The 25,909-nt window shown below is 44.9% G+C and overlaps 1 protein-coding gene across 5 annotated transcripts in view; it reads right to left on the reverse strand.

The window, feature by feature from the left end:
* Nucleotides 1-15,019, reverse strand: part of msh3 (mutS homolog 3 (E. coli)) — a 200,187-nt gene extending 185,168 nt beyond the window's left edge. For 3 of the 5 annotated variants that reach the window (XM_030142644.1, XM_030142643.1, XM_030142648.1), the window contains exons 1-9: nt 14,779-15,018; nt 13,555-13,613; nt 13,472-13,521; nt 8,533-8,800; nt 8,138-8,345; nt 6,866-6,982; nt 6,658-6,775; nt 5,456-5,595; nt 2,899-3,065 (exon numbers count right to left, since the gene is read on the reverse strand). In XM_030142644.1, coding sequence (XP_029998504.1) covers nt 2,899-3,065; nt 5,456-5,595; nt 6,658-6,775; nt 6,866-6,982; nt 8,138-8,345; nt 8,533-8,800; nt 13,472-13,521; nt 13,555-13,613; nt 14,779-14,925 — 1,274 coding nt within the window. In that variant the 5' untranslated portion in view covers nt 14,926-15,018. Of the gene's footprint in view, nt 1-2,898; nt 3,066-5,455; nt 5,596-6,657; nt 6,776-6,865; nt 6,983-8,137; nt 8,346-8,532; nt 8,801-13,471; nt 13,522-13,554; nt 13,614-14,778 lie in introns of all 5 variants that reach the window. The other 2 variants (XM_030142646.1, XM_030142645.1) reach the window with 2 other exon arrangements.
* Between the last annotated feature and the right edge of the window lie 10,890 nt (nt 15,020-25,909).

The following is a 25,909-nucleotide window of genomic DNA, read 5'->3' on the forward strand; positions in this document are numbered from 1 at the left end:
CTAATAACTGATAATTTAAAAAAAAATGCACTAATAAAAATATCTGGCGCGTTGACAGAGCCAATCCCAATCCATAACAGACCTGACAAACTGAACCTGGACCTTCAGCGTGCCCTGGGGAGTTTTACAGCCGAGTGTGAAGCGAGCACGATGAGGATCAGCACCTCCAAATCTGAGGCCATGTTCTCGACCGGAAAAAGGTGGTCTGCCCTCTCCAGGTCGGTGGGGGTCTTGTTCACAGTGAGGGAAGGATGGAGCGTCAGATTGACAGACGGATCGGTGCAGCGTCCGCGGTGATGCGGTCGCTGTACTGGTCTGTCGTGGTTCAGAAGAAGCTGAGCCGAGAGGAGAAGCTCTGGATTTACCGTCAGTCTACGTTCCTACCCTCACCTATGGTCATGAGCTTTGGGTCAGGACCGAAAGGACAAGGGCCCGGATACAAACGGTCCAAATGAGTTTCCTCCGCAGGGTGGCTGGGAACACCCTTAAGGATAGGGGGAGGAGCTCAGTCACCAGGGAGGAGCTCGGAGTAGAGCCGCTGCTCCTCCACATCCAGAGGAACCAGCTGAGGTGGCTCGGGCATCTGTTTCAGATCCTCCTGGACGCCTCCCTGGGGAGGTGTTCCGGGCATGTCCCACCAGGAGGAGACCTCGGGGAAGACCCAGGACACATTGGAGAGACTATGTCTGTGGGTGGGGCTGGGAACACCTCGGGGTCCCTCCGGAAGAGCTGGAGGAGGAGTCTGAGGAGAGGGAAGTCTGGGCGTCCCTGCTTAGACTGTTACCCCCACGACCCGACCCCGGATAAAGCAGAAGAAAAGGTTCTGGGCTTAAATGGATGAAATTCTATCAGCTCCTCAACCGCTCACATCTGTCTGACAAAGTTAGGAAACCTAACATAACATGTACTTTACATCCACAAAAGAGTCAGTACAGATGAAGGGAACACTGACAGGTTCAGTGTGAACCAGGACAAACGTACACATACCGTTCACAAACTCAGGTTTCATTAGACTAGTGGATGGAACAAGCTGCAGCTCTGCAGCTTTTGGGAAAATTCTGTTTAAATTTGGAATGAGCCCAGAGTATGACAGATACAATAAAACAAACCAAAGGCAGGGAGCCTGAGCCAGGCCTGGCTGGACCCCTTTAGCCCTGCACCAGCCCCCCAGGGTCCTGAGGTCCACTTCCACCTCCACTCTATGAGCCTACACTGACTTTCAACCAGACTGAGTCAAGGATCCACAGACAAAACTACAGACCACCTGTCACACACACACACACACACACACAGATATACACACACACACACACACACACACGCACAGATACACACACACACACACACAGATATACACACACACGCACACGCACAGATACACACACACACACACACACATACACACACAGACAAAACAACAGACCACCTGTCACACACACACACACAGATACACACACAGACAAAACAACAGACCACCTGTCACACACACACACACAGATACACACACACACACACACACACACAGATACACACACACAAACACACACACACACACAGATACACACACACACAGACAAAACAACAGACCATCTGTCACACACACACACACACATATACACACACACACACACACACACAGACAAAACGACAGACCACCTGTCACACACACACAGATACACACAGATACACACACAGAAAAAACAACAGACCACCTGTCCACCTGCCAGAGGGAAGGAAAACACAGGCCTTCCAAACGCAACAGACACACACACACACCCTAACAGACACACACACTATTGCCACTTTGGATGACAGAACAAGTCAAACACCTCAGAGAGAAGCTCCTGTACTGAAGTAAGAAAGACCAGACTGCCACCTAGTGTCTGACAGTAGAACACCTGGCATTAGTGATGCTCTGCAGCGGTCTGAGTGTCTGACAGTAGAACACCTGGCATTAGTGATGCTCTGCAGCGGTCTGAGTGTCTGACAGTAGAACACCTGGCATTAGTGATGCTCTGCAGCGGTCTGAGTGTCTGACAGTAGAACACCTGGCATTAGTGATGCTCTGCAGCGGTCTGAGTGTCTGACAGTAGAACACCTGGCATTAGTGATGCTCTGCAGCGGTCTGAGTGTCTGACAGTAGAACACCTGGCATTAGTGATGCTCTGCAGCGGTCTGAGTGTCTGACAGTAGAACACCTGGCATTAGTGATGCTCTGCAGCGGTCTGAGTGTCTGACAGTAGAACACCTGGCATTAGTGATGCTCTGCAGCGGTCTGAGTGTCTGACAGTACAATACCTGGCATTAGTGATGCTCTGCAGCGGTCTGAGTGTCTGACAGTAGAACACCTGGCATTAGTGATGCTCTGCAGCGGTCTGATTGTCTGACAGTAGAACACCTGGCATTAGTGATGCTCTGCAGCGGTCTGATTGTCTGACAGTAGAACACCTGGCATTAGTGATGCTCTGCAGCGGTCTGAGTGTCTGACAGTAGAACACCTGGCATTAGTGATGCTCTGCAGCGGTCTGAGTGTCTGACAGTAGAACACCTGGCATTAGTGATGCTCTGCAGCGGTCTGAGTGTCTGACAGTAGAACACCTGGCATTAGTGATGCTCTGCAGCGGTCTGAGTGTCTGACAGTAGAACACCTGGCATTAGTGATGCTCTGCAGCGGTCTGAGTGTCTGACAGTACAATACCTGGCATTAGTGATGCTCTGCAGCGGTCTGAGTGTCTGACAGTAGAATACCTGGCATTAGTGATGCTCTGCAGCGGTCTGAGTGTCTGACAGTAGAATACCTGGCATTAGTGATGCTCTGCAGCGGTCTGAGTGTCTGACAGTACAATACCTGGCATTAGTGATGCTCTGCAGCGGTCTGAGTGTCTGACAGTAGAATACCTGGCATTAGTGATGCTCTGCAGCAGTCTTTGAGTGGGTTCTGAGAGGTCAGAGGGCACCAGGATCTCCACTGGGTTTATCTTTAGGACACGAGTCTCCAGCTCAGAGCGAGATGAACCATCAGGGAAACAGTCCAGTAAGATGTCTCCTGTGCTGGGCTGAACCGCCTGTGTTCATAACATGACAATACACAGAAAACATAAGGTTAGCCTCATAGTACCAATGTCTAACTCATACACAAATGGACAAAAGTATGTGGACACGTTGAATTCAGGGGTCTGGGATACAAAACAATAATGACTAATGACAGAATATAGTTTTAGATTATGGGATAACTAAACATATTGATTATTAATACTAATGTTTCTATGTCCAATCCTCATAAACAGGGCATCTTACAGGTGTAGACATGATGTGTCCCATTATTTATGTCCATATAGTTTAGAAACATGAATATTTCCTAAAAACTTAATAGGAGATTTTTCTTCCTCAGTGAGACGTGAAAAAAGTAGATGGTTAGATGTGTTAGAACATTATTATTTACAGTCAGAGCATGAAAACACTTTTACACATTTAGAGGAAGAGCATTTAAAATCAGAGTCATGGGAAAAAAATCAGCGTTGAGAGAAATGAAGTCAAAACCATTTGTGAGGAATGTTGGAAACAAAGATAACAGTTTAACCCAAACTAACCAATGCAATGATATTTATCCCATAATATAAACCTCTATTCTGACATTAGTCATTAGTGTGTTGTATCCCAGAGCCCTGTTAGAAACGAAGCCCCTGAATCCAACGGCTCCACAGACTTTGGTCCATTTGTGGAGTTCCATAGTTATGATATGAGGGTCATGATACGCATGTAGCTTGAAAAGAACCGTAGGGTTTTTTCTATCATCTGATGTCTTGAGTTTGGATTGTTTTCCAGAATGAAGGTTATGTTTTTATGAAATAGTACCAAATGTGTAGATTCAGAAGAAGACATACAGTTTTCCCAAAGAGACCAGAGAAAACTTGGCTGTAACTCAACTACATTTTATTAAAGGTGGGAAAATATGATTCTGATGATGGATCATAATCAGATTGGGATATGGTCTTTTAACCAGACCGGTTAAAACAACGGGGAAACTGAAGGCGTGTGAAGAATGCTGGTTGGTCTTAGTTTTCGAGATATATTCTGGAGTCAAACTGTGAAATTCTGAGAATTACAGACAGAATGGGTTTTATTCTAAAGGAAGGTTCGTCTAAGAGCAAAATACTGTCAACACATTATAGGACATTCACTTTAGGTTCTAGCGGAAGATTCATAAATCTATGGGAGAAATGTACATAAACTAATAAATGAAATAACACTTTATTGTACACATTGAAAACATCAGCTAACTGGCACTTTTGACATTTATTTTCCAGTTCATCTTATTTAAGTATGTAAGATTTGCCACATTAAATTTCTGAGGCAGATCGTTTCTGAAAAATGGTTGACCAGCGCAAAAAAAAAATGTATCATTAATTTACACATTTCAAACTTAAAACTAACATTTATATGTAGTTTCTGTGAGTTATTATGTTTAATCTTAATGATCTGAGTCAAGGTAATAAATAAATGAAAGAATATATCTGAATCACTGGACATCATATTCAAAGAAACTGATTGTGGAAATTAGGGCTGAAAGATATATCGTTATCGTATCTATATCTAGATATGAACATTCAAGATCTTAATGTTGAAAAAGCAACGATACATGGATCTATGGATCCCACTGCTGCCACAGAAGCTGAGCTGAGCGCCTACATGCAGTCCTCCACAGCTGACAACCAAGAGGACCCCCTTCTGTGGCGGAGAACTCACAAAGTCAACTTTCCCGGCTTAGCGACACTAGCTGTGCATGCAGGCCAGCAGCTGTGGCTCAGACAGAAGCTGTAGTGCATCAGGACACAGTGGGAGCTGTGACAGGTCCTGTCTGAAGGCAGACACGGGAACAAGCCAGTGTTCCTGGGACAGAATCTGCAGAAGGTGTTCTGTGAGGAGCAGATGCATCTTCTGAAACTCTTCTGTTGTCTTTAGAATAGAACATGTTGCACTTCAGTGCACTGTCAGTGTTCCCCCTTCCACCAGCTGCTGCTGCACATATGTGGTGTTTACTGGTAAAGCAGAGCTGCAGTAAAATGTTTGATTTGTCTTTTATTTATTGGTACTTTATGTTACTGTTGATGACTGGCAGTGAGTTCTTATGAATAAAACTACACTTTCCACATTCTTTTGTATTATGTTTGTATTTTTCAGAAAAGTGCTTGGTTTTCACCGAACCCGTAGTCATATCATATCGTATCGATATCGAGACATCTGGCATGAATATCGAGATATGAAATTTTGTCCATATCGTTCAGCCCTAGTGGAAATGAAGATCAAAGTAAATATGAAACATCTCAGTAGGAGTGACTTTTGTGTTGAAGCTACTCTTTTCCCACACAGGCAGTAGTTCATTAGCACCAGTGCTTCTCCCATGTCCTGTTGGTCCAGATGGGGGTCTGATGACAGATGTTTGGGTGAGACTCACCACCAGTCCTACAGTCAGCTGCTTCTTCAGTTTGTCCCAGGTCTCACTGATACACAGCAGGAAGCTGTCTGGAGGGTCAGAGACGACGTCAGCGCAGGCTCCGCCCTCCACGTCCCCCAGTCTGCACACCGGGTTTACATCTGAAGAATCTGTTAAGGACAAGCTTGAGACAAACCACAGATCCTCAAACCCACACACACATTCTAAGGAGGTGGTGGACAGAGGGAGGCCGGCCACACTGACGTCCATCATGGAGAAGCCGTCCCACCCCCTGCATCACCCTGCAGAGGCCCTGAGCAGCTCCTGCAGCACCAGACTGTTCCAGCCCCAGTGGAAAACGGAGATACGCAGATTTACAGTTTTTTCTTCTCTTTACATTTGCTGTTTCACAGCTGTATATTTTCAACCTGTCTTCTACGCACTTTATTTTCATGTCTGCTGCTGTCAGCTGTGAAATTTCCCAATGATGGGATGAATAAAGTCTTATTTTATTGCATTTTATCTTATTATTCAGATAGATTAGATTAGATTAGATTAGATTAGATTAGACAGAACTTTACTGATCCTTTGGTCAGAGCCCTCAGGAAATTGTGGTTCCAATAACAGCACCAACACCAAATATACACACAAGAAATACCAAAAGAAAAAGCAAAACAATAACTATAAAAAATAAAATAAAATAAAAAAACAGGCAATTGCACCGGTACTAGTAGAAACAACAAGTAGCAAGGTAGTAATAATAAAAGTAATATTATTAATCACAATAATAATAATAATAATAATAATAATAATAATAATAATAATAAGTGGTGACGGGCACATCAAACCCCACCCCTCACATGTATTGTAGTTTATTTTGACAGCAATCCAGCTGATGTCATCATGTCTATGCATGTGCTGATGTCAGCATATCAATTGTGTTTATATATGTGCCAAGTCTGACGGATATTGAAACAAAACTGATGTTTTTATAGACATGTGACATTTTCCCCATTATGTATGTATATATATACAGTATATAGTACAGTTTGATGGCTCAAGGGACAAAGGAGTTGTTTTGAGCCTGTCACTGAACAGACTTCTGAGCGCTGATGACAGTAGAAAGGGTGACTGGCATCATCTTGATGAACTTGTCGTTTTTTTAGTGTTTTCTTCTCTGTAACTGTCACTACCCTTCTGATGGTATCTTATCTGAAGGATACCCTCTCCCACCAGAGTGGACTTTGTGTACAGAGCTGTGAGCTCACGAGTGAACAGAGCATTCCTATTGGCCCCTGAAGCTTTGATTGCAGACGTCTCCGTCTGCTTGACCACACCCACCTACAAAGAACAGACGATGCAAAGAAGCGACGGTTGTGACACTGTTGAAACCAAGCTGCGGTGATGTGGAATGTCAGATGTTTTTGTTACCTTGTGTCCATGGGATACTAGCCGTCGGACATGGACAAACAGACGATGTGTGGGGATGCTGCACGTCATGAAGTTATGATCAAGATGACAAACGATGTTCAGCTCTTTTGCAGCGATCTGTTCACAAGATAAAAGAGGACAAATGATGATTCAGCAAGTTCCCCAACCTGCTGAAGTACATTTTACCAAGTAAAGTACTGCTGTTTACACTTTTCCTGAATATTTCTACTTGTTATTCTACAACAGCCATTTGACTGTATTATATTTGTTACTTATTATATTTTTTATGTTTTGCAACTGACATGCTCATACACAGCTGAGGCAAAAAAAAGTCTCACTTTAATATTTCATTGAACTGCCTTTAGCATCAATTGCAGTGTGCATTCACTGCAGAACCTTTTCAATAAACATTTATATTGTCCCAACATTTATTTCATACCACACTGCAGAACTTAGAGCTGACCAGCTGACGCAGATCATAACCCAGATCATACAGTAAACAACCTGATGGAACTTGAAAGATTCTGCAAAGAAAAATGGGAGAAAGGTCCCAAAAATAGGTGTGCTAAGCTGGTAGCATCATATTCAAACAGACTTGAGGCTGTAATTGGTGCCAAAGATGAGTCAACAAGGTACTGAACAAACGCTCTGAATACTTAAATGTATACGTTATATTTTTGTTTTTATTTTTAATAACTTTGCAAAAGTTATGAAGTATTGCATGTAGAATTTTGAGGTAAAAAAAATTATTTAATTTATTTTGTGATAAGGCTGCAACACACAAAAATGTAAAAAAAAAAAAAAAAAAGTGTAACACTGTGAATACTTTGTGGATGCACTGTACATCCACAACATAGGCTACCTAAATTAGGTAGGTCGTGCCACACTGAAACATACAGTATTTTAAAAGAGGCTGATGTGCACAACTGTTAGGCACTAAATGAGATTTCAAAGGAGTTTTGACACAGACATAGACTGCTAGCATTAGCTGCTAACTTCACTAATGTCATTTACACTACTATTTTTGTGTGTGATATGAAGACATCCAGTATTTTAGCTGTGGCAGTTTTTCCACCAGCAGGTGGCAGCACAACGTTTTAATCACATGATATTAAATATGATTTGAGAAACTGAAAAGAAAAATAAAAACTAATGCTGAAAATGCATTATTATATACATTATTATTATATATATTATTATTATTATGACATACTATATTGGGGGTATTATTACCCTTGAATAGACAACTGCCAACAGACTTCCAATACTCACCTCTGCATCGTCTCCAAAGAACCTGTACTTATAACCACACTCCACCGCCAGTAAAGCATCCTTGTGCTTCTGCTTCAGCTGGATGACCTGTTGCTCCAGGGGGGTGTAAACACTCTTAGCGCGTCTGGAGGGGGCACTAGAGTCTGTCAGAGGACTCGCCTCGGCACCCTTTTTTCCTCCTCCTGGATTGACAAACTGAGAGAATGGGGGGGGGGGGGGGGGGTCTTAGCAGAGGGCAGTGGCTGACCTTTCATTTCACCACCCTGTCATGCATGTTACTTTTGTACCGTTCAGTTCACGGTTACTTTAGTTCTTCAGTGTTTGTTCAGTCACTTCTTCTTTGTAGAAGTGATTTTCAACACCAGCTGTGAATGACATGTAATGAGACTAAATATACTACCTGTTTGGAACTTCCCTTCTCACTAAACCCCTCTTCTTCTTCTTCTTCTTCTTCTTCGTCTTCTTCCTCTTTCAGTTGAACTCTAGTCAGGATTGTTTGCTGCTGTGTGTGGTCACTCCTTTGGCCGTTATCACCGGTCATCTTTGCGTCCTTGTCTGTGTCAGTACGGCCGACACTCGACTCCACGGTGCAGCTGAAGCCTTTCAGTTTGTCTAAGGTGGACGAACAGAGGCCTCCTGCTCCACTCAGAGGCAGCTTCTTTCCTACAGGGAGAAGAAATGACACTCAAACATTAGGGGCGATGATGTGGGGGGGGGGGGGGGGGGGGGGGGGGTAAACATGAGGAATTCATGGGGGCCAGCATTTGTGGGGGGCCCATAGAGCAGAGGAGGGGGTCCAGTGGATACAGGCTAGACGTTGTGAAGATGTCCTGCAAGATCTGCTGAACAACAGTGACAGAGAAATCAGGAATTGGACACTGAACACGTATTAAATTTCAGTTTTGTTTTCATGCTAGCGCCAGTGACGTTACGTGTGGACTAGGGCTGTGTATCGGCAAGAACCTGGTGAAACGATACAAATCATAACACTAGGAACACGATATATCATGATACTGTTAAAAAGGCTATTTTTGTTTTCTTTTTTTTAAATGACTATTTCCTTTAAGAATTGAATTACACCCAAAATCTGCACAAATACTAAACACATTTTTATTTGATCCCAACAGGATCTGATGCTATATCACTGAATTTTTTCTGTGTTCAAACTGAAATTGTGTTTTCCAGACATTCCAGTTTCAGATCCTGTTCAAATGTTCAGATTCTATTAGTTCACAACTAACATCAGAACAGGATTTGAGTTCAATCCAAACAAAGGAACCGACATCTGCCTCTCAGACAGAAAAAAAGTACTTTTAGGAGGATTCAAATAACCAATATTTAATAAAATAGTGTTAAATAAAAATAAATAAAATATAACCAAAAAAGAAAAACAAAAAACTAAAATGAACCTCCACAATTTCTGCATTTGAATAAACACCTAAAATTATCGATACAGTACTTTTTAATATCGATACAGTACTTTTTAATATCGATACAGTATTGTGAAAGGACGTATCATGATATTTTGCAGAACTGAGGTTTTCTTACAGCCCTGGTGTGGACCACACATTAGACAGGCTTTGAATCCTTTCCAGACTGAGATGTCAGGGACTTCATTTCTCATCTGTTCTGGAGTTTCTTTAGATCGCTCATTTCTTTTCTAGACCTTTTATCCTTCTTCACTTTGTCAGACATGTTCTATTGAAGTTACTTCTAGATTCAACTGGTCTGGAAGTAATCAGGCCTGGATGTGGTAGTGACACTGAACTCAGTCCCCCCACCCACAAAAAGTACTTAATCGGTTCCTTACTTTTCCACAAAGGGCCAGGTGGGCTGATCAATTTTTTTGTCCTTAATAAATAAAATCATCATTTAGAAAAACTGCCATTTTATTCACTCAGGTCACCGCTGAGATCGACCTAAATATGATTGTGTGTATTTCATCAGACCTAGTAGAAGAATGGAGAGCCCCACCTTTTGCTAAATGTACAGTTCTGTGCCAAAGTCTCAGTCAGTCTTTGTTGTTTGTGCTGCTTTGTAACGGGCATGTAAAGGCAGTCGGGTTTTAAATATTGTTTACACATGTATGTTCCTGTTGTACATATATTACTACAAACTGAGAAATGCATGTGTGATCATGCTTTTCAGAAAAACAACTATGGATCCTGTAGAAGTTCGATGAGATCCTGTGGACAGAGGAGAGAATAAAAGACCCTGAAAGCCTGTGGTGTGTGCTATACCAGTCAACCCCAGACAAACCAAGGGTTAGGGAATCCAAACGGAGGACGCACTAACGCTGACTTCATCCAAAGTCCATGTTCAGCTGGGATTTTGTGAGTGTGTGTTTCACTACTGTGCACAGATTTCCTTCATATTTCTTACAAAGACAAACAGTCATCCTCACCCTGCAGAAACAACAAACCTCGAGGCTGCCCAAGACTTTTGCACAACTCTGCACGTGTCGCATGTGACACATATTTACCCAGGGATGACTGAAACTGGACCTTCATTCTGTCATCATTTAATAACAGTTTGAAAGTAGCCTGAACGCATTTCTGCCATGTGATTGGTTGATTAGTTATTAGTGCAGCAGAAGTCTTCTGGGGGGGGGTAGAGGACAGTGAATGGACTGAACACAATCACCTGAGGCTGAACATCAACAAGACCAGAGAGATGGTGACTGACTTCAGGAAGAAGAAGACACCTTCTGGGCCCCTTCAGATGAGGGGGGAGGAGGGGGGAGGAGGGGGGAGGAGCAGAAATACAACAACGACAGACTGGACTGGAAACCCAACACCCAGGCTGTGGACCAGAAGGGGACGAGCACACTACTGTGTGAAGAAGCTCAGATCCTTCAACACACACAACCAGATGTTGGAGCTCTTCTCCCAGTTCGTTAGACCAGCCCATCGTCTCTTCTGCTGTTTGTTGGAGCGGCGGCATCAGTAACCGGTGTCAGGATGGACTCTTTTCAGAGCGCGGCGGACAGGAGGACGCTCCAAAAACTCAAATCCATCATGGACAACGATGAGCAGCCTGTGCAGCACACACTGGACGGACAGCAGAACACCTTCTCCAGCGGACGCAGGAAATGCTTCCTGTCACATGTGATTCCACTGCACATAAACTCACCTCTGTGTGATGGTCAGACCTGCTCAGAAATACACTTCCACTGTGCACCTCACTGTCCATTTGACTGAAAAAGTCCACTTTTCATTTGCACATTACAGCTCACTGTCGCACCTTATTGGTTTATTGGACGAATTTTCTACCATTTCTGTTTTTTATATTTCTAATTTATTATGTATACTGTGTTTGGTCTTGTATTCTGTTTTTGCTGTCAGTCACTCTCCTGCTACTGCTCTACAATCTCCCAGTTTGGGATGAATAAAGTAAATAACTAAGTACATAAGTAAGTAAATAAATAAGTAAATAAGTGAGTAAGTACATAAGTAAGTAAATAAATAAGTACATAAGTGAGTAAGTACACAAGTAAGTAAATAAATAAGTAAATAAATAAGTAAGTACATAAGTAAGTAAATAAATAAGTAAATAAATAAGTAAGTACATAGGTAAGTAAATAAATAAGTAAATAAGTGAGTAAGTACACAAGTAAGTAAATAAATAAGTAAATAAATAAGTAAGTACATAGGTAAGTAAATAAATCAGTAAATAAGTGAGTAAGTACACAAGTAAGTAAATAAATAAGTAAATAAATAAGTAAGTACATAGGTAAGTAAATAAATCAGTAAATAAGTGAGTAAGTACACAAGTAAGTAAATAAATAAGTAAATAAATAAGTAAGTACATAGGTAAGTAAATAAATAAGTAAATAAATAAGTAAATAAGTGAGTAAGTACACAAGTAAGTAAATAAATAAGTAAATAAATAAGTAAATAAGTGAGTAAGTACACAAGTAAGTAAATAAATAAGTAAGTACATAAGTAAGTAAATAAACATAAGTAAGTAAATAAACATAAGTAAGTAAATAAATCAGTAAATAAGTCCGTCTGTCAGTCTGGTGGTGCCTATGAGGCCACACCCACATGTATCTAACCCATCAGTCACATGACAGAGCGTTCTTTGGGCTGTCGTCCACTTCCTACAGTTCACAGAGCAGACAGCTGAGTCCAGCCTGTGGTGCCGCTCTGTTCACAGGTTCTGCTCACAGGTTCTGCTCACAGGTTCAGCTCACAGGTTCAGCTCACAGGTTCCGCTCACAGGTTCCGCTCACAGGTTCCGCTCAAAGGTTCCGCTCACAGGTTCAGCTCACAGCTTCTGCTCACAGGTTCCGCTCACAGGTTCCGCTCACAGGTTCCGCTCACAGGTTCCGCTCAAAGGTTCCGCTCACAGGTTCAGCTCACAGGTTCTGCTCACAGGTTCTGCTCAAAGGTTCTGCTCATAGGTTCTGCTCACAGGTTCTGCTCACAGGTTCTGCTCATAGGTTCAGCTCACAGGTTCAGCTCACAGGTTCCGCTCACAGGTTCCGCTCACAGGTTCAGCTCACAGGTTCAGCTCAAAGGTTCCGCTCACAGGTTCAGCTCACAGGTTCTGCTCACAGGTTCTGCTCAAAGGTTCTGCTCACAGGTTCAGCTCAAAGGTTCTGCTCATAGGTTCTGCTCACAGGTTCTGCTCATAGGTTCAGCTCACAGGTTCAGCTCACAGGTTCCGCTCACAGGTTCTGCTCACAGGTTCTGCTCATAGGTTCTGCTCACAGGTTCTGCTCACAGGTTCAGCTCACAGGTTCTGCTCACAGGTTCTGCTCACAGGTTCTGCTCAAAGGTTCTGCTCACAGGTTCAGCTCAAAGGTTCTGCTCATAGGTTCTGCTCACAGGTTCCGCTCACAGGTTCCGCTCACAGGTTCAGCTCACAGGTTCCGCTCACAGGTTCAGCTCAAAGGTTCTGCTCACAGGTTCAGCTCAAAGGTTCTGCTCACAGGTTCAGCTCACAGGTTCTGCTCATAGGTTCTGCTCACAGGTTCTGCTCACAGGTTCTGCTCATAGGTTCTGCTCACAGGTTCTGCTCACAGGTTCAGCTCAAAGGTTCTGCTCACAGGTTCTGCTCACAGGTTCTGCTCATAGGTTCTGCTCATAGGTTCTGCTCACAGGTTCTGCTCACAGGTTCTGCTCACAGGTTCAGCTCAAAGGTTCTGCTCACAGGTTCTGCTCACAGGTTCTGCTCACAGGTTCCGCTCACAGGTTCTGCTCACAGGTTCCGCTCACAGGTTCTGCTCACAGGTTCTGCTCAGACCCACCACACATCTAAAGTGCAGCCTGTTGTGAACTGACCTTGGAAAAGGTTCTGACCTGGAACGCATCCCCCAGGAATACTGACCTGTATAACTCTGACAGGATGCAGGCTCACAGACCGGGTCCTGCTGGTCCGGGTCCTGCTGGTCCTGCTGGTCCTGCTGGTCCTGCAGGGCCAGTCTGGCTCGCTTGCATGGTAGTCCACCATCATGGTCAGAGGAAAGTCCCTGTTCCAGGACGAACACAGGTTGGATTGAATGAGACGGACTCTACAGCTGATCTGGGTCTAGTCTGGTCCTGGTCTAGTCTGGTCCTGGTCTAGTCTGGTGCTGGTCTAGTCTGGTCCTGGTCTAGTCTGGTGCTGGTCTGGTGCTGGTCTAGTCTGGTCCTGGTCTAGTCTGCTCCTGGTCTAGTCTGCTCCTGGTCTAGTCTGCTCCTGGTCTACTCTGGTCCTGGTCTAGTCTGGTCCTGGTCTAGTCTGGTGCTGGTCTAGTCTGGTCCTGGTCTAGTCTGGTGCTGGTCTAGTCTGGTGCTGGTCTAGTCTGGTCCTGGTCTAGTCTGGTGCTGGTCTGGTGCTGGTCTAGTCTGGTCCTGGTCTAGTCTGCTCCTGGTCTAGTCTGCTCCTGGTCTAGTCTGGTCCTGGTCTAGTCTGGTGCTGGTCTACTCTGGTCCTGGTCTAGTCTGGTCCTGGTCTAGTCTGGTCCTGGTCTAGTCTGGTCCTGGTCTGGTGCTGGTCTAGTCCTGGTGCTGTTCTAGTCTGGTGCTGGTCTAGTCTGGTGCTGGTCTAGTCTGGTGCTGGTCTAGTCTGGTCCTGGTCTACTCTGGTCCTGGTCTAGTCTGGTCTAGTCTGGTCCTGGTCTGGTGCTGGTCTAGTCCTGGTGCTGTTCTAGTCTGGTGCTGGTCTAGTCTGGTGCTGGTCTAGTCCTGGTGCTGGTCTAGTCTAGTGCTGGTCTAGTCTAGTGCTGTTCTAGTCTGGTCCTGGTCTTGTCTGGTGCTGGTCTAGTCTAGTGCTGGTCTAGTCTGGTGCTGTTCTGGTGCTGTTCTAGTCTGGTGCTGGTCTAGTCTGGTGCTGGTCTAGTCTGGTCCTGGTCTACTCTGGTCCTGGTCTAGTCTGGTCTAGTCTGGTCTAGTCCTGGTGCTGTTCTAGTCTGGTGCTGGTCTAGTCTGGTGCTGGTCTAGTCCTGGTGCTGGTCTAGTCTAGTGCTGGTCTAGTCTAGTGCTGTTCTAGTCTGGTCCTGGTCTTGTCTGGTGCTGGTCTAGTCTAGTGCTGGTCTAGTCTGGTGCTGTTCTGGTGCTGTTCTAGTCTGGTGCTGGTCTAGTCTGGTGCTGGTCTAGTCTGGTCCTGGTCTAGTGTGGTGCTGGTCTAGTCTGGTCTGGTCTGGTCCTCCTCACCTTGGCTCCAGGAGGCTCAGGTGGACTTGGTTTCATCCTGGGCCGGTTGTTGGAGCTGCTGAAGTACCTGCTGATGGAGGTGTGGGGGGTGCAGGTCTGGGGGGTGCGGGTCTGGGGGGTGCAGGACTTCCTGACAGACTTGGGCATGTTTTCCTTCAGTTTTCCTTCAGTCTGACCCAGAACACTTGGAATAAAAGTGGGAAAACTCCTCTGGAAAAGTCTGCAGCGCGAGGCTTCAGCTGCTCCGACTTTTCAAAACATAGCGGCGCATGTGCTGACATCACACGGCGCATAGGTGACGTAACAGCATCAACCTGGGCTAATATCAGAATGTTTCCGGTATGAAGTTTCAACAATAAAATAGTTATCAGAACAACTGTCCACAATGCATGGTTTTAACCTTTCAAATACAGTCACAAATACCTCCCAGACATCCACTCAGTTCAATGAGATGAAGAGTATGTAGATGAAAGCTGTGCTTAAATAAATATGGATGCTATCTAAGGCAAGTTGTGCTTTTATTTTGAAAGAATGAAGTAATTTCCCTACAGATGGGTACGTGGTAAGGACGAACATTCTCTGCCATAATAATAGATTCAACAAACTAACAGAAACTTCTGATAACGGCTAACAAATAAAAGCGAATACTGAACTGTAATTTACTTATTTGAAAAAAATTCATTTACTTATTTTGAATTATTTATGTATTTATAGATGTTTGATAGTTAAGTAATAGTTTTGATATAAATTGTTACTTTTGCTTTGTTAGATTATGTCCTTTTGTTCACAAACTACTTAAATACACCTGTCATCATGTGACTGAAAAGGTCACCTGGGTTATTATTATTATTATTATTATTATTATTATTATTATTATTATTATTATTATTATTAGGGTCAGCTGTGACTTACAAAACAGCCTCTTGGAGTCAGTGTGTGTATGGGTGTGTGTGTGTGTGTGTGTGTGTGTGTGTGTGTGTGTGTGTTCAGACTTCTGGGTGACATGATAACACTGTTCAGACTGAGTAAAGGGGTTCAAATAACGCCACTGCTGAAAATGGTAACTGTTTGGTTTCTTTAAACTTCTTTGAATGTTTACATATGTCTTGTCTAAATGTATTAATAACAGTAATGTTTATATTATGGCTAAATAAGTCTGGCAAATTATATTTATGAGCAGGCGGGGTTACCTGAGGTTAAATAGTGATGGGACTGTCGGTTCTTTGAAGGGAGTCGTTCAATCAGGAGTCGTTCACTGAAAAGAGTCGTTCAACAGACTGGCTCTGTTCTGTTTTTTTCATTCTTTTGAAACACCAGTGTTTGAATGACTAAACATGTGATGACTGACATTCCATTTGAAAGGTGTTTATTGGCGCGGCAGTAAATCTGACCTTACCATAAAACAGAATGGTTAGTTCAACTGTGTGGGTTAAATCCATGACATGAGAGGTGACATTAGACAAATGATGGAACTGGAGCAAAAACATCCCAGTCCATTCTGTGGACTAGTCTGTAGAATAAAAATGAAGAAGAAAAGAAAACATTTTCTGATGAAAGAACATTTGATTCTCCTCAAAACAAGAACAATAAATGTGTGGAAACATACGGAAAAAACTGCACAAAACACAACAGTGATGAATCAGGTCAGTTACTGAAATACCTGAACTGGAGTCCCATTCTCCAGTGTCATGTCCATCTGTTCTGTCTGAAAGTTCATCTGAATCCTCCTCCTTTTCTTTGGCTCATTACTCACAGCTGCTCACTCACTCACTCTCAAACTTTTCTGTGGTTTCGACTACTCTTCAGCTCCTCCTCCTCTAGTCTTCAGCTCCTCCTCCTCCAGTCTTCAGCTCCTCCTCCTCTAGTCTTCCAGCTCCTCCTCCTCCAGTCTTCCAGCTCCGCCTCCTCCAGTCTTCAGCTCCTCCTCCTCCAGTCTTCAGCTCCTCCTCCTCTAGTCTTCCAGCTCCTCCTCCTCCAGTCTTCCAGCTCCGCCTCCTCCAGTCTTCAGCTCCTCCTCCTCCAGTCTTCCAGCTCCGCCTCCTCCAGTCTTCAGCTCCTCCTCCTCCAGTCTTCCAGCTCCGCCTCCTCCAGTCTTACAGCTCCTCCTCCTCGAGTCTTCCAGCTCCTCCTCCTCCAGTCTTCAGCTCCTCCTCCTCCAGTCTTCCAGCTCCTCCTCCTCCAGTCTTCAGCTCCTCCTCCTCCAGTCTTCAGCTCCTCCTCCTCAAGTCTTCCAGCTCCTCCTCCTCCAGTCTTCAGCTCCTCCTCCTCCAGTCTTCAGCTCCTCCTCCTCCAGTCTTCCAGCTCCGCCTCCTCCAGTCTTACAGCTCCTCCTCCTCCAGTCTTCAGCTCCTCCTCCTCCACTCTTCCAGCTCCTCCTCCTCCAGTCTTCCAGCTCCTCCAGTCTTCAGCTCCTCCTCCTCCAGTCTTCCAGCTCCTCCTCCTCCAGTCTTCAGCTCCTCCTCCTCCAGTCTTCAGCTCCTCCTCCTCCAGTCTGCTCACCTCCCTCTTCAAACTGTTGTTTTTTTAACTCCTTCCATCAGACATGCTCAGTTCACTCTTTTTTTTCTGCTGAACATTCTCCTCCTCCCAGTCCCTCCCCACTGACACTAAATTGACGGGGAATCGGACACTCCCTCCTTAAAAAAAAAAAATGAACGGCTCTTTACAAAGACTCGGTTCCCATCGTTCATTTCAAAGAGCCGTTCAAAGGATTCGATTCGTTGGTGAACATCACATCACTCAGGTTAAATATGCGACCCACCCTAATCAGTCTGTTCATTGGTCAGTTCCCCGTGGGCAGGAGCTCCCAGCCCACTGGGATGGAACACATGCTCTCAGCTAATGCACACTCTAACGCTGTGGAATCATTCACAGATGTTTGTGTGTGTTATTATTTGTCATGTGAAGTCAGTGTTCCGTTCCGGTGGAAGGTTGTTTATGTTTATGTTTTTTTGGTTAAACTGCAGGTTGCAGGAATGCGTGAGTGCTGTTTAGCATTAGTATTTAATTATCAATGCTAGCTGTATCTTCCGTAGCCTTAAATATCCTTTCAGATAACGTTGCTGGTGACTGCTGTGGTAAACGCCGTAGTAAGCGACAACGTTTAATTCTGAATCTATAGTAACCATGTGGCGCTGTAGTGCATTTGGGTTTGTTTGTGTTGGGGTCGGCACAGGCACTTTTTAGCCCACGGGCTCCCACTCATAATAACACTACGCTGGTGCTGGGGACGTGCTTTGCACATGCTCCCAGGACGCTAAGCCTTCTGGGTAATGTAGTTTCCGGGTTAATATAGTCACTGTAGTTAGTCTGTTGTGTTCTGTCTTTAAGTCTGCTTTGTTATGTGAGAGATAACTTTGTTTGCTTGTTGTTTATTTTATGTGTGACGAGCATATTGTACTGATGAATTTCTATGTGTCTGTTTCTATTTAAAGGTTTATGACCTGTGGTGAAATCCTGTGGTAAAATAAATAAAACAAGAAAACGATAAACACGAGTCATAACATTGTGTCCAGCCTTTTCGGAGGCTAAAACTGTGAAAAGTCCAAACAGTGTGCATTAATTTCTAAAGTCAATTTACTTGAATTGGCAGTTTTTTAAAAACCCTGTTTTTGCTATTTTCAGCTAATGAATGCCTGACAGACTATTTACCCAAGACACTTCACATTTGGTCAGTATCATGTAAAAGTTTTCAAGATGATGACTTTTTGTTAAATTATTGTTTTATTATTATGGCAATATGGTGAATTTGGATGTTTCAGTCAGAAATGATTTCATAGTGTCCTATGCATGTAGGCACTTGCATCAGGTTCAGATTTACAAACATGCATATACTGACAGACCATGGCAGACAGGGCTTCCTGTACCTGGAGACCCCCACCCACCCACCCACAGGCCCACAGTCACTTTTTCAAAACAAAAAAGGACTTCAGACATTCCTTTAGACAGGCTGGCTGTAATGTTTCAGCAGTTGGTTTAACTCCACTTACTATTTCATTACCCTGTCCCCTGAAGGGGAGGCCAGGGGGTTTGTTTGTTTGTTTGTTTGTTTGTTTGTTTGTTTGTTTGTTTGTCTGTCTGTTTGTCTGTCTGTTTGTTTGTTTGTTTGTCTGTTTGTCTGTCTGTTTGTTTGTTTTTTTTTGTTTGTTTGTCTGTTTGTCTGTCTGTTTGTTTGTTTGTTTGTCTGTTTGTCTGTCTGTTTGTTTGTTTGTTTGTTTGTTTGTTTGTTTGTCTGTTTGTCTGTCTGTTTGTTTGTTTGTTTGTTTGTTTGTTTGTCTGTTTGTCTGTCTGTTTGTTTGTTTGTTTGTCTGTTTGTTTGTTTGTCTGTTTGTCTGTCTGTTTGTCTGTTAACACTTTAGCAGCAAAACTATTGGTTGAATTCATACCATATCGGGTTTATAGATTTTCAGTATAGATGTGATTACATTTTGTGGAAAGTAGGTCAAAGTTCAAATTTTTTATGAAATTTTGAAATCTTTTTTTCTCCCATTTACTTATAATGGGCAAAATTTCAAATGTCTATAAACACATCAGTTTTGTTTATATTCCCTTCAAACTTGGCACATACATAGAGTCAATTGCTATGACATCAGCACATGCATAGACATGATGACATCAGCTGGATCGATGTCAAAATAACCTTCAATACATGCGAGAGGCAGGGTTTGATTTGTAGATTTTATTCATAGATTTTTATTGTTTGTCATCATCTATTCCTTATGTCTTGTTTTTAAAAATTTCTCTTTCACACTTCAACCCACACCCAAGCCCAACAGGAATTCTGCCAGTTTTGGCCTGGATATGAAATTTCTGCACCTTCATGCTATCTCCTAAAATTGTTTCTCAATCAAGAGAATCTGCACTGTGTTCTCAGCCCCACACTGTCCACCCTGTGCACATGTGACTGCATCCCAATGTGCCCCAGCAAACGCAGCATTAAATATGCAGATCATTCAAAGACTGAAAGCATTTGATTATCATATGTACAGTAAACAGACAGGTCTGCCTGTACAGTGAAAATCTTACTTTGTTGTCCACACTGAATGCCAAGAGAATTTAAGATGTATAAAAATAGAAAGGGCCTAATTTAACTAGGAAATTACAACAAACAGAACAAAGTGGCATTTTAAAATGGCATGGGAAAGAGAATGAAAATAAAAATATAAAAAATATAAACTACAATTACAAAGAGAAAAGTATAAATTTACATAAATGTGCAACATCTAAGTAATAGAGGGTCTGCACGTGACATCACTGTGGCTCCGCCCACTGAGTGTCAGACAGAGGCAGGATCCTGTTTGGTGTCAGCTGACATTCACTGATGCTGTATTTTTGGGTCCAATCAGACCTGAAATGACCTATTGTTTTGGCTAACAGTCCTTCTTAGTGCAGCTCTTGGTTTCATGATCACATCTTTCCTGGTTTTTGTCTTCAGTTTGTGATTTTGTGAGTAAACTAACTGAAACTGAGGCCAACCTAGTTTTACAAAAACGGAGGAACTGGAGAATAAAGCTACGACGGAGTATTAGGACCACAGAAGAAAAGAAAAACACTGGGCACTACCAGAAGAAAGTCAGAAAATATGGAGATAAAACCTGGAATTTTATGAGAATAAAGTCAAATACAAAAAGAATCACAATGTTATGAGAATAAAGTCATAGTTATAAAAAAACTCATAATTTAACATAAATGTCATTGGTTTATGAGATTAAAGTCGTCATATTCTGACAATAAAGCCATAATATTCTCAGAATAATGTGTTAATTTAAACCAGGTGGTGTAAATCTGCTAATTTCCCAGAATGCAGTGGTGCCCTGCTGGTCCACAGCAGTAGTATCTGTGTTGGATAAAGGACTGGATCTGAACTAGACTCAGTAAATCTGCTCAGTCCCAGTAGATCCTGCATATATTCACTGGGGTGAGTCCACGGTCTACTGGAAATGACCTTTGGATCAGCTGGTTCTGGGCCCTAGTTTTAGACCCTTTGGATCAGCTGGTTCTGGGCCCTAGTTTTAGACCCTTTGGATCAGCTGGTTCTGGGCCCTAGTTTTAGACCCTTTGAATCAGCTGGTTCTGGTCCTAGTTTTAGACCCTTTGGATCAGCTGGTTCTGGTCCTAGTTTTAGACCCTTTGGATCAGCTGGTTCTGGGCCCTAGTTTTGGAGCCTTTGGATAAGCTGGTTCTGGGTCCTAGTTTTAGACCCTTTGGATCAGCTGGTTCTGGGCCCTAGTTTTGGAGCCTTTGGATCAGCTGGTTCTGGGCCCTAGTTTTAGACCCTTTAGATCAGCTGGTTCTGGGACCTAGTTTTAGACCCTTTAGATCAGCTGGTTCTGGGCCCTAGTTTTGGAGCCTTTGGATCAGCTGGTTCTAGGCCCTAGTTTTAGACCCTTTGGATCAGCTGGTTCTGGGCCCTAGTTTTGGAGCCTTTGGATCAGCTGGTTCTGGGCCCTAGTTTTGGAGCCTTTGGATCAGCTGGTTCTGGGCCCTAGTTTTGGAGCCTTTGGATCAGCTGGTTCTGGGCCCTAGTTTTGGAGCCTTTGGATCAGCTGGTTCTGGGCCCTAGTTTTGGAGCCTTTGGATCAGCTGGTTCTGGGCCCTAGTTTTAGACCCTTTGGATCAGCTGGTTCTGGGCCCTAGTTTTGGAGCCTTTGGATCAGCTGGTTCTGGGCCCTAGTTTTAGACCCTTTGGATCAGCTGGTTCTGGGCCCTAGTTTTAGACCCTTTGAATCAGCTGGTTCTGGTCCTAGTTTTAGACCCTTTGGATCAGCTGGTTCTGGTCCTAGTTTTAGACCCTTTGGATCAGCTGGTTCTGGGCCCTAGTTTTGGAGCCTTTGGATAAGCTGGTTCTGGGTCCTAGTTTTAGACCCTTTGGATCAGCTGGTTCTGGGCCCTAGTTTTAGACCCTTTGGATCAGCTGGTTCTGGGCCCTAGTTTTAGACCCTTTAGATCAGCTGGTTCTGGGCCCTAGTTTTGGAGCCTTTGGATCAGCTGGTTCTGGGACCTAGTTTTAGACCCTTTAGATCAGCTGGTTCTGGGCCCTAGTTTTGGAGCCTTTGGATCAGCTGGTTCTGGGACCTAGTTTTAGACCCTTTAGATCAGCTGGTTCTGGGCCCTAGTTTTGGAGCCTTTGGATCAGCTGGTTCTAGGCCCTAGTTTTAGACCCTTTGGATCAGCTGGTTCTGGGCCCTAGTTTTGGAGCCTTTGGATCAGCTGGTTCTGGGCCCTAGTTTTGGAGCCTTTGGATCAGCTGGTTCTGGGCCCTAGTTTTGGAGCCTTTGGATCAGCTGGTTCTGGGCCCTAGTTTTGGAGCCTTTGGATCAGCTGGTTCTGGGCCCTAGTTTTGGAGCCTTTGGATCAGCTGGTTCTGGGCCCTAGTTTTAGACCCTTTGGATCAGCTGGTTCTGGGCCCTAGTTTTGGAGCCTTTGGATCAGCTGGTTCTGGGCCCTAGTTTTGGAGCCTTTGGATCAACTGGTTCTGGGCCCTAGTTTTAGACCCTTTAGATCAGCTGGTTCTGGTCTTAGTTTTGGAGCCTTTAGATCAGATGGTTCTGGGCCCTAGTTTTAGACCCTTTGGATCAGGTGGTTCTGGGTCCTAGTTTTAGACCCTTTGGATCAGCTGGTTCTGGGCCCTAGTTTTAGACCCTTTGGATCAGCTGGTTCTGGTCCTAGTTTTAGACCCTTTGGATCAGCTGGTTCTGGTCCTAGTTTTAGACCCTTTGGATCAGCTGGTTCTGGGCCCTAGTTTTGGAGCCTTTGGATAAGCTGGTTCTGGGTCCTAGTTTTAGACCCTTTGGATCAGCTGGTTCTGGTCCTAGTTTTAGACCCTTTGGATCAGCTGGTTCTGGTCCTAGTTTTAGACCCTTTGGATCAGCTGGTTCTGGGCCCTAGTTTTGGAGCCTTTGGATAAGCTGGTTCTGGGTCCTAGTTTTAGACCCTTTGGATCAGCTGGTTCTGGGCCCTAGTTTTGGAGCCTTTAGATCAGCTGGTTCTGGGCCCTAGTTTTGGAGCCTTTGGATCAGCTGGTTCTGGGCCCTAGTTTTAGACCCTTTGGATCAGCTGGTTCTGGGCCCTAGTTTTAGACCCTTAGGATCAGCTGGTTCTGGGCCCTAGTTTTGGAGCCTTTGGATCAGCTGGTTCTGGGCCCTAGTTTTGGAGCCTTTGGATCAGCTGGTTCTGGGCCCTAGTTTTAGACCCTTTGGATCAGCTGGTTCTGGGCCCTAGTTTTGGAGCCTTTGGATCAGCTGGTTCTGGGCCCTAGTTTTGGAGCCTTTGGATCAGCTGGTTCTGGGCCCTAGTTTAAGACCCTTTGGATCAGCTGGTTCTGGGCCCTAGTTTTAGACCCTTAGGATCAGCTGGTTCTGGGCCCTAGTTTTGGAGCCTTTGGATCAGCTGGTTCTGGGCCCTAGTTTTGGAGCCTTTGGATCAGCTGGTTCTGGGCCCTAGTTTTGGAGCCTTTGGATCAGCTGGTTCTGGGCCCTAGTTTTAGACCCTTTGGATCAGCTGGTTCTGGGCCCTAGTTTTGGAGCCTTTGGATCAGCTGGTTCTGGGCCCTAGTTTTAGACCCTTTGGATCAGCTGGTTCTGGGCCCTAGTTTTAGACCCTTTGGATCAACTGGTTCTGGTCCTAGTTTTAGACCCTTTGGATCAGCTGGTTCTGGTCCTAGTTTTAGACCCTTTGGATCAGCTGGTTCTGGGCCCTAGTTTTGGGGCCTTTGGATAAGCTGGTTCTGGGTCCTAGTTTTAGACCCTTTGGATCAGCTGGTTCTGGGCCCTAGTTTTGGAGCCTTTGGATCAGCTGGTTCTGGGCCCTAGTTTTAGACCCTTTAGATCAGCTGGTTCTGGGACCTAGTTTTAGACCCTTTAGATCAGCTGGTTCTGGGCCCTAGTTTTGGAGCCTTTGGATCAGCTGGTTCTGGGCCCTAGTTTTAGACCCTTTGGATCAGCTGGTTCTGGGCCCTAGTTTTAGACCCTAAGGATCAGCTGGTTCTGGGCCCTAGTTTTGGAGCCTTTGGATCAGCTGGTTCTGGGCCCTAGTTTTGGAGCCTTTGGATCAGCTGGTTCTGGGCCCTAGTTTTGGAGCCTTTGGATCAGCTGGTTCTGGGCCCTAGTTTTAGACCCTTTGGATCAGCTGGTTCTGGGCCCTAGTTTTGGAGCCTTTGGATCAGCTGGTTCTGGGCCCTAGTTTTGGAGCCTTTGGATCAGCTGGTTCTGGGCCCTAGTTTTAGACCCTTTGGATCAGCTGGTTCTGGGCCCTAGTTTTGGAGCCTTTGGATCAGCTGGTTCTGGGCCCTAGTTTTGGAGCCTTTGGATCAGCTGGTTCTGGGCCCTAGTTTTAGACCCTTTAGATCAGCTGGTTCTGGGCCCTAGTTTTAGACCCTTTGGATCAGCTGGTTCTGGGCCCTAGTTTTAGACCCTTTAGATCAGCTGGTTCTGGTCTTAGTTTTGGAGCCTTTAGATCAGCTGGTTCTGGGCCCTAGTTTTAGACCCTTTGGATCAGCTGGTTCTGGGCCCTTGTTTTAGACCCTTTGGATCAGCTGGTTCTGGTCCTAGTTTTAGACCCTTTGGATCAGCTGGTTCTGGGCCCTAGTTTTGTACCCTTTGGATCAGCTGGTTCTGGTCCTAGTTTTAGACCCTTTGGATCAGCTGGTTCTGGGCCCTAGTTTTAGACCCTTTGGATCAGCTGGTTCTGGTCCTAGTTTTGGACCCTTTGGATCAGCTGGTTCTGGTCCTAGTTTTAGACCCTTTGGATCAGCTGGTTCTGGGCCCTAGTTTTAGACCCTTTGGATCAGCTGGTTCTGGTCCTAGTTTTAGACCCTTTGGATCAGCTGGTTCTGGGCCCTAGTTTTAGACCCTTTGGATCAGCTGGTTCTGGGCCCTAGTTTTGGAGCCTTTGGATCAGCTGGTTCTTGGCCCTAGTTTTAGACCCTTTGGATCAGCTGGTTCTGGGCCCTAATTTTTCTAGCCTTTGGATCAGGTGGTTCTGGGTCCTAGTTTTAGACCCTTTGGATCAGCTGGTTCTGGGCCCTAGTTTTGGAGCCTTTGGATCAGCTGGTTCTGGGCCCTAGTTTTAGACCCTTTAGATCAGCTGGTTCTGGGCCCTAGTTTTAGACCCTTTAGATCAGCTGGTTCTGGGCCCTAGTTTTGGAGCCTTTGGATCATCTGGTTCTGGGCCCTAGTTTTGGAGCCTTTGGATCAGCTGGTTCTGGGCCCTAGTTTTAGACCCTTAGGATCAGCTGGTTCTGGGCCCTGGTTTTGGAGCCTTTGGATCAGCTGGTTCTGGGCCCTAGTTCTGGACCCTTTGGATCAGCTGGTTCTGGGTCCTTGTTTTGGAGCCTTTGGATCAGCTGGTTCTGGGCCCTTGTTTTAGACCCTTTGGATCAGCTGGTTCTGGGCCCTAGTTTTGGAGCCTTTGGATCAGCTGGTTCTGGGCCCTATTTTTGGAGCCTTTGGATCAGCTGGTTCTGGGCCCTAGTTTTGGAGCCTTTGGATCAGCTGGTTCTGGGCCCTAGTTCTGGACCCTTTAGATCAGCTGGTTCTGGGCCCTAGTTTTAGACCCTTTGGATCAGCTGGTTCTGGGCCCTAGTTTTGGAGCCTTTAGATAAGCTGGTTCTGGGCCCTAGTTTTAGACCCTTTAGATCAGCTGGTTCTGGGCCCTAGTTTTGGAGCCTTTGGATCAGCTGGTTCTGGGCCCTAGTTTTGGAGCCTTTGGATCAGCATGTTCTGGGCCCTAGTTTTGGAGCCTTTGGATCAGCTGGTTCTTGGCCCTAGTTTTGGAGCCTTTGGATCAGCTGGTTCTGGGCCCTAGTTTAGGAGCCTTTGGATCAGCTGGTTCTGGGCCCTAGTTTTGGAGCCTTTGGATCAGCTGGTTCTGGGCCCTAGTTTTAGACCCTTAGGATCAGCTGGTTCTGGGCCCTAGTTTTGGAGCCTTTGGATCAGCTGGTTCTGGGCCCTAGTTTTGGAGCCTTTGGATCAGCTGGTTCTGGGCCCTAGTTTTAGACCCTTTGGATCAGCTGGTTCTGGGCCCTAGTTTTAGACCCTTTAGATCAGCTGGTTCTGGGCCCTAGTTTTAGACCCTTTAGATCAGCTGGTTCTGGGCCCTAGTTTTGGAGCCTTTGGATCAGCTGGTTCTGGGC

The sequence above is a fragment of the Sphaeramia orbicularis genome, chromosome 9, assembly GCF_902148855.1.
Source record: "Sphaeramia orbicularis chromosome 9, fSphaOr1.1, whole genome shotgun sequence".
In the NCBI taxonomy this organism is placed as follows: Eukaryota; Metazoa; Chordata; class Actinopteri; order Kurtiformes; family Apogonidae; genus Sphaeramia; species Sphaeramia orbicularis.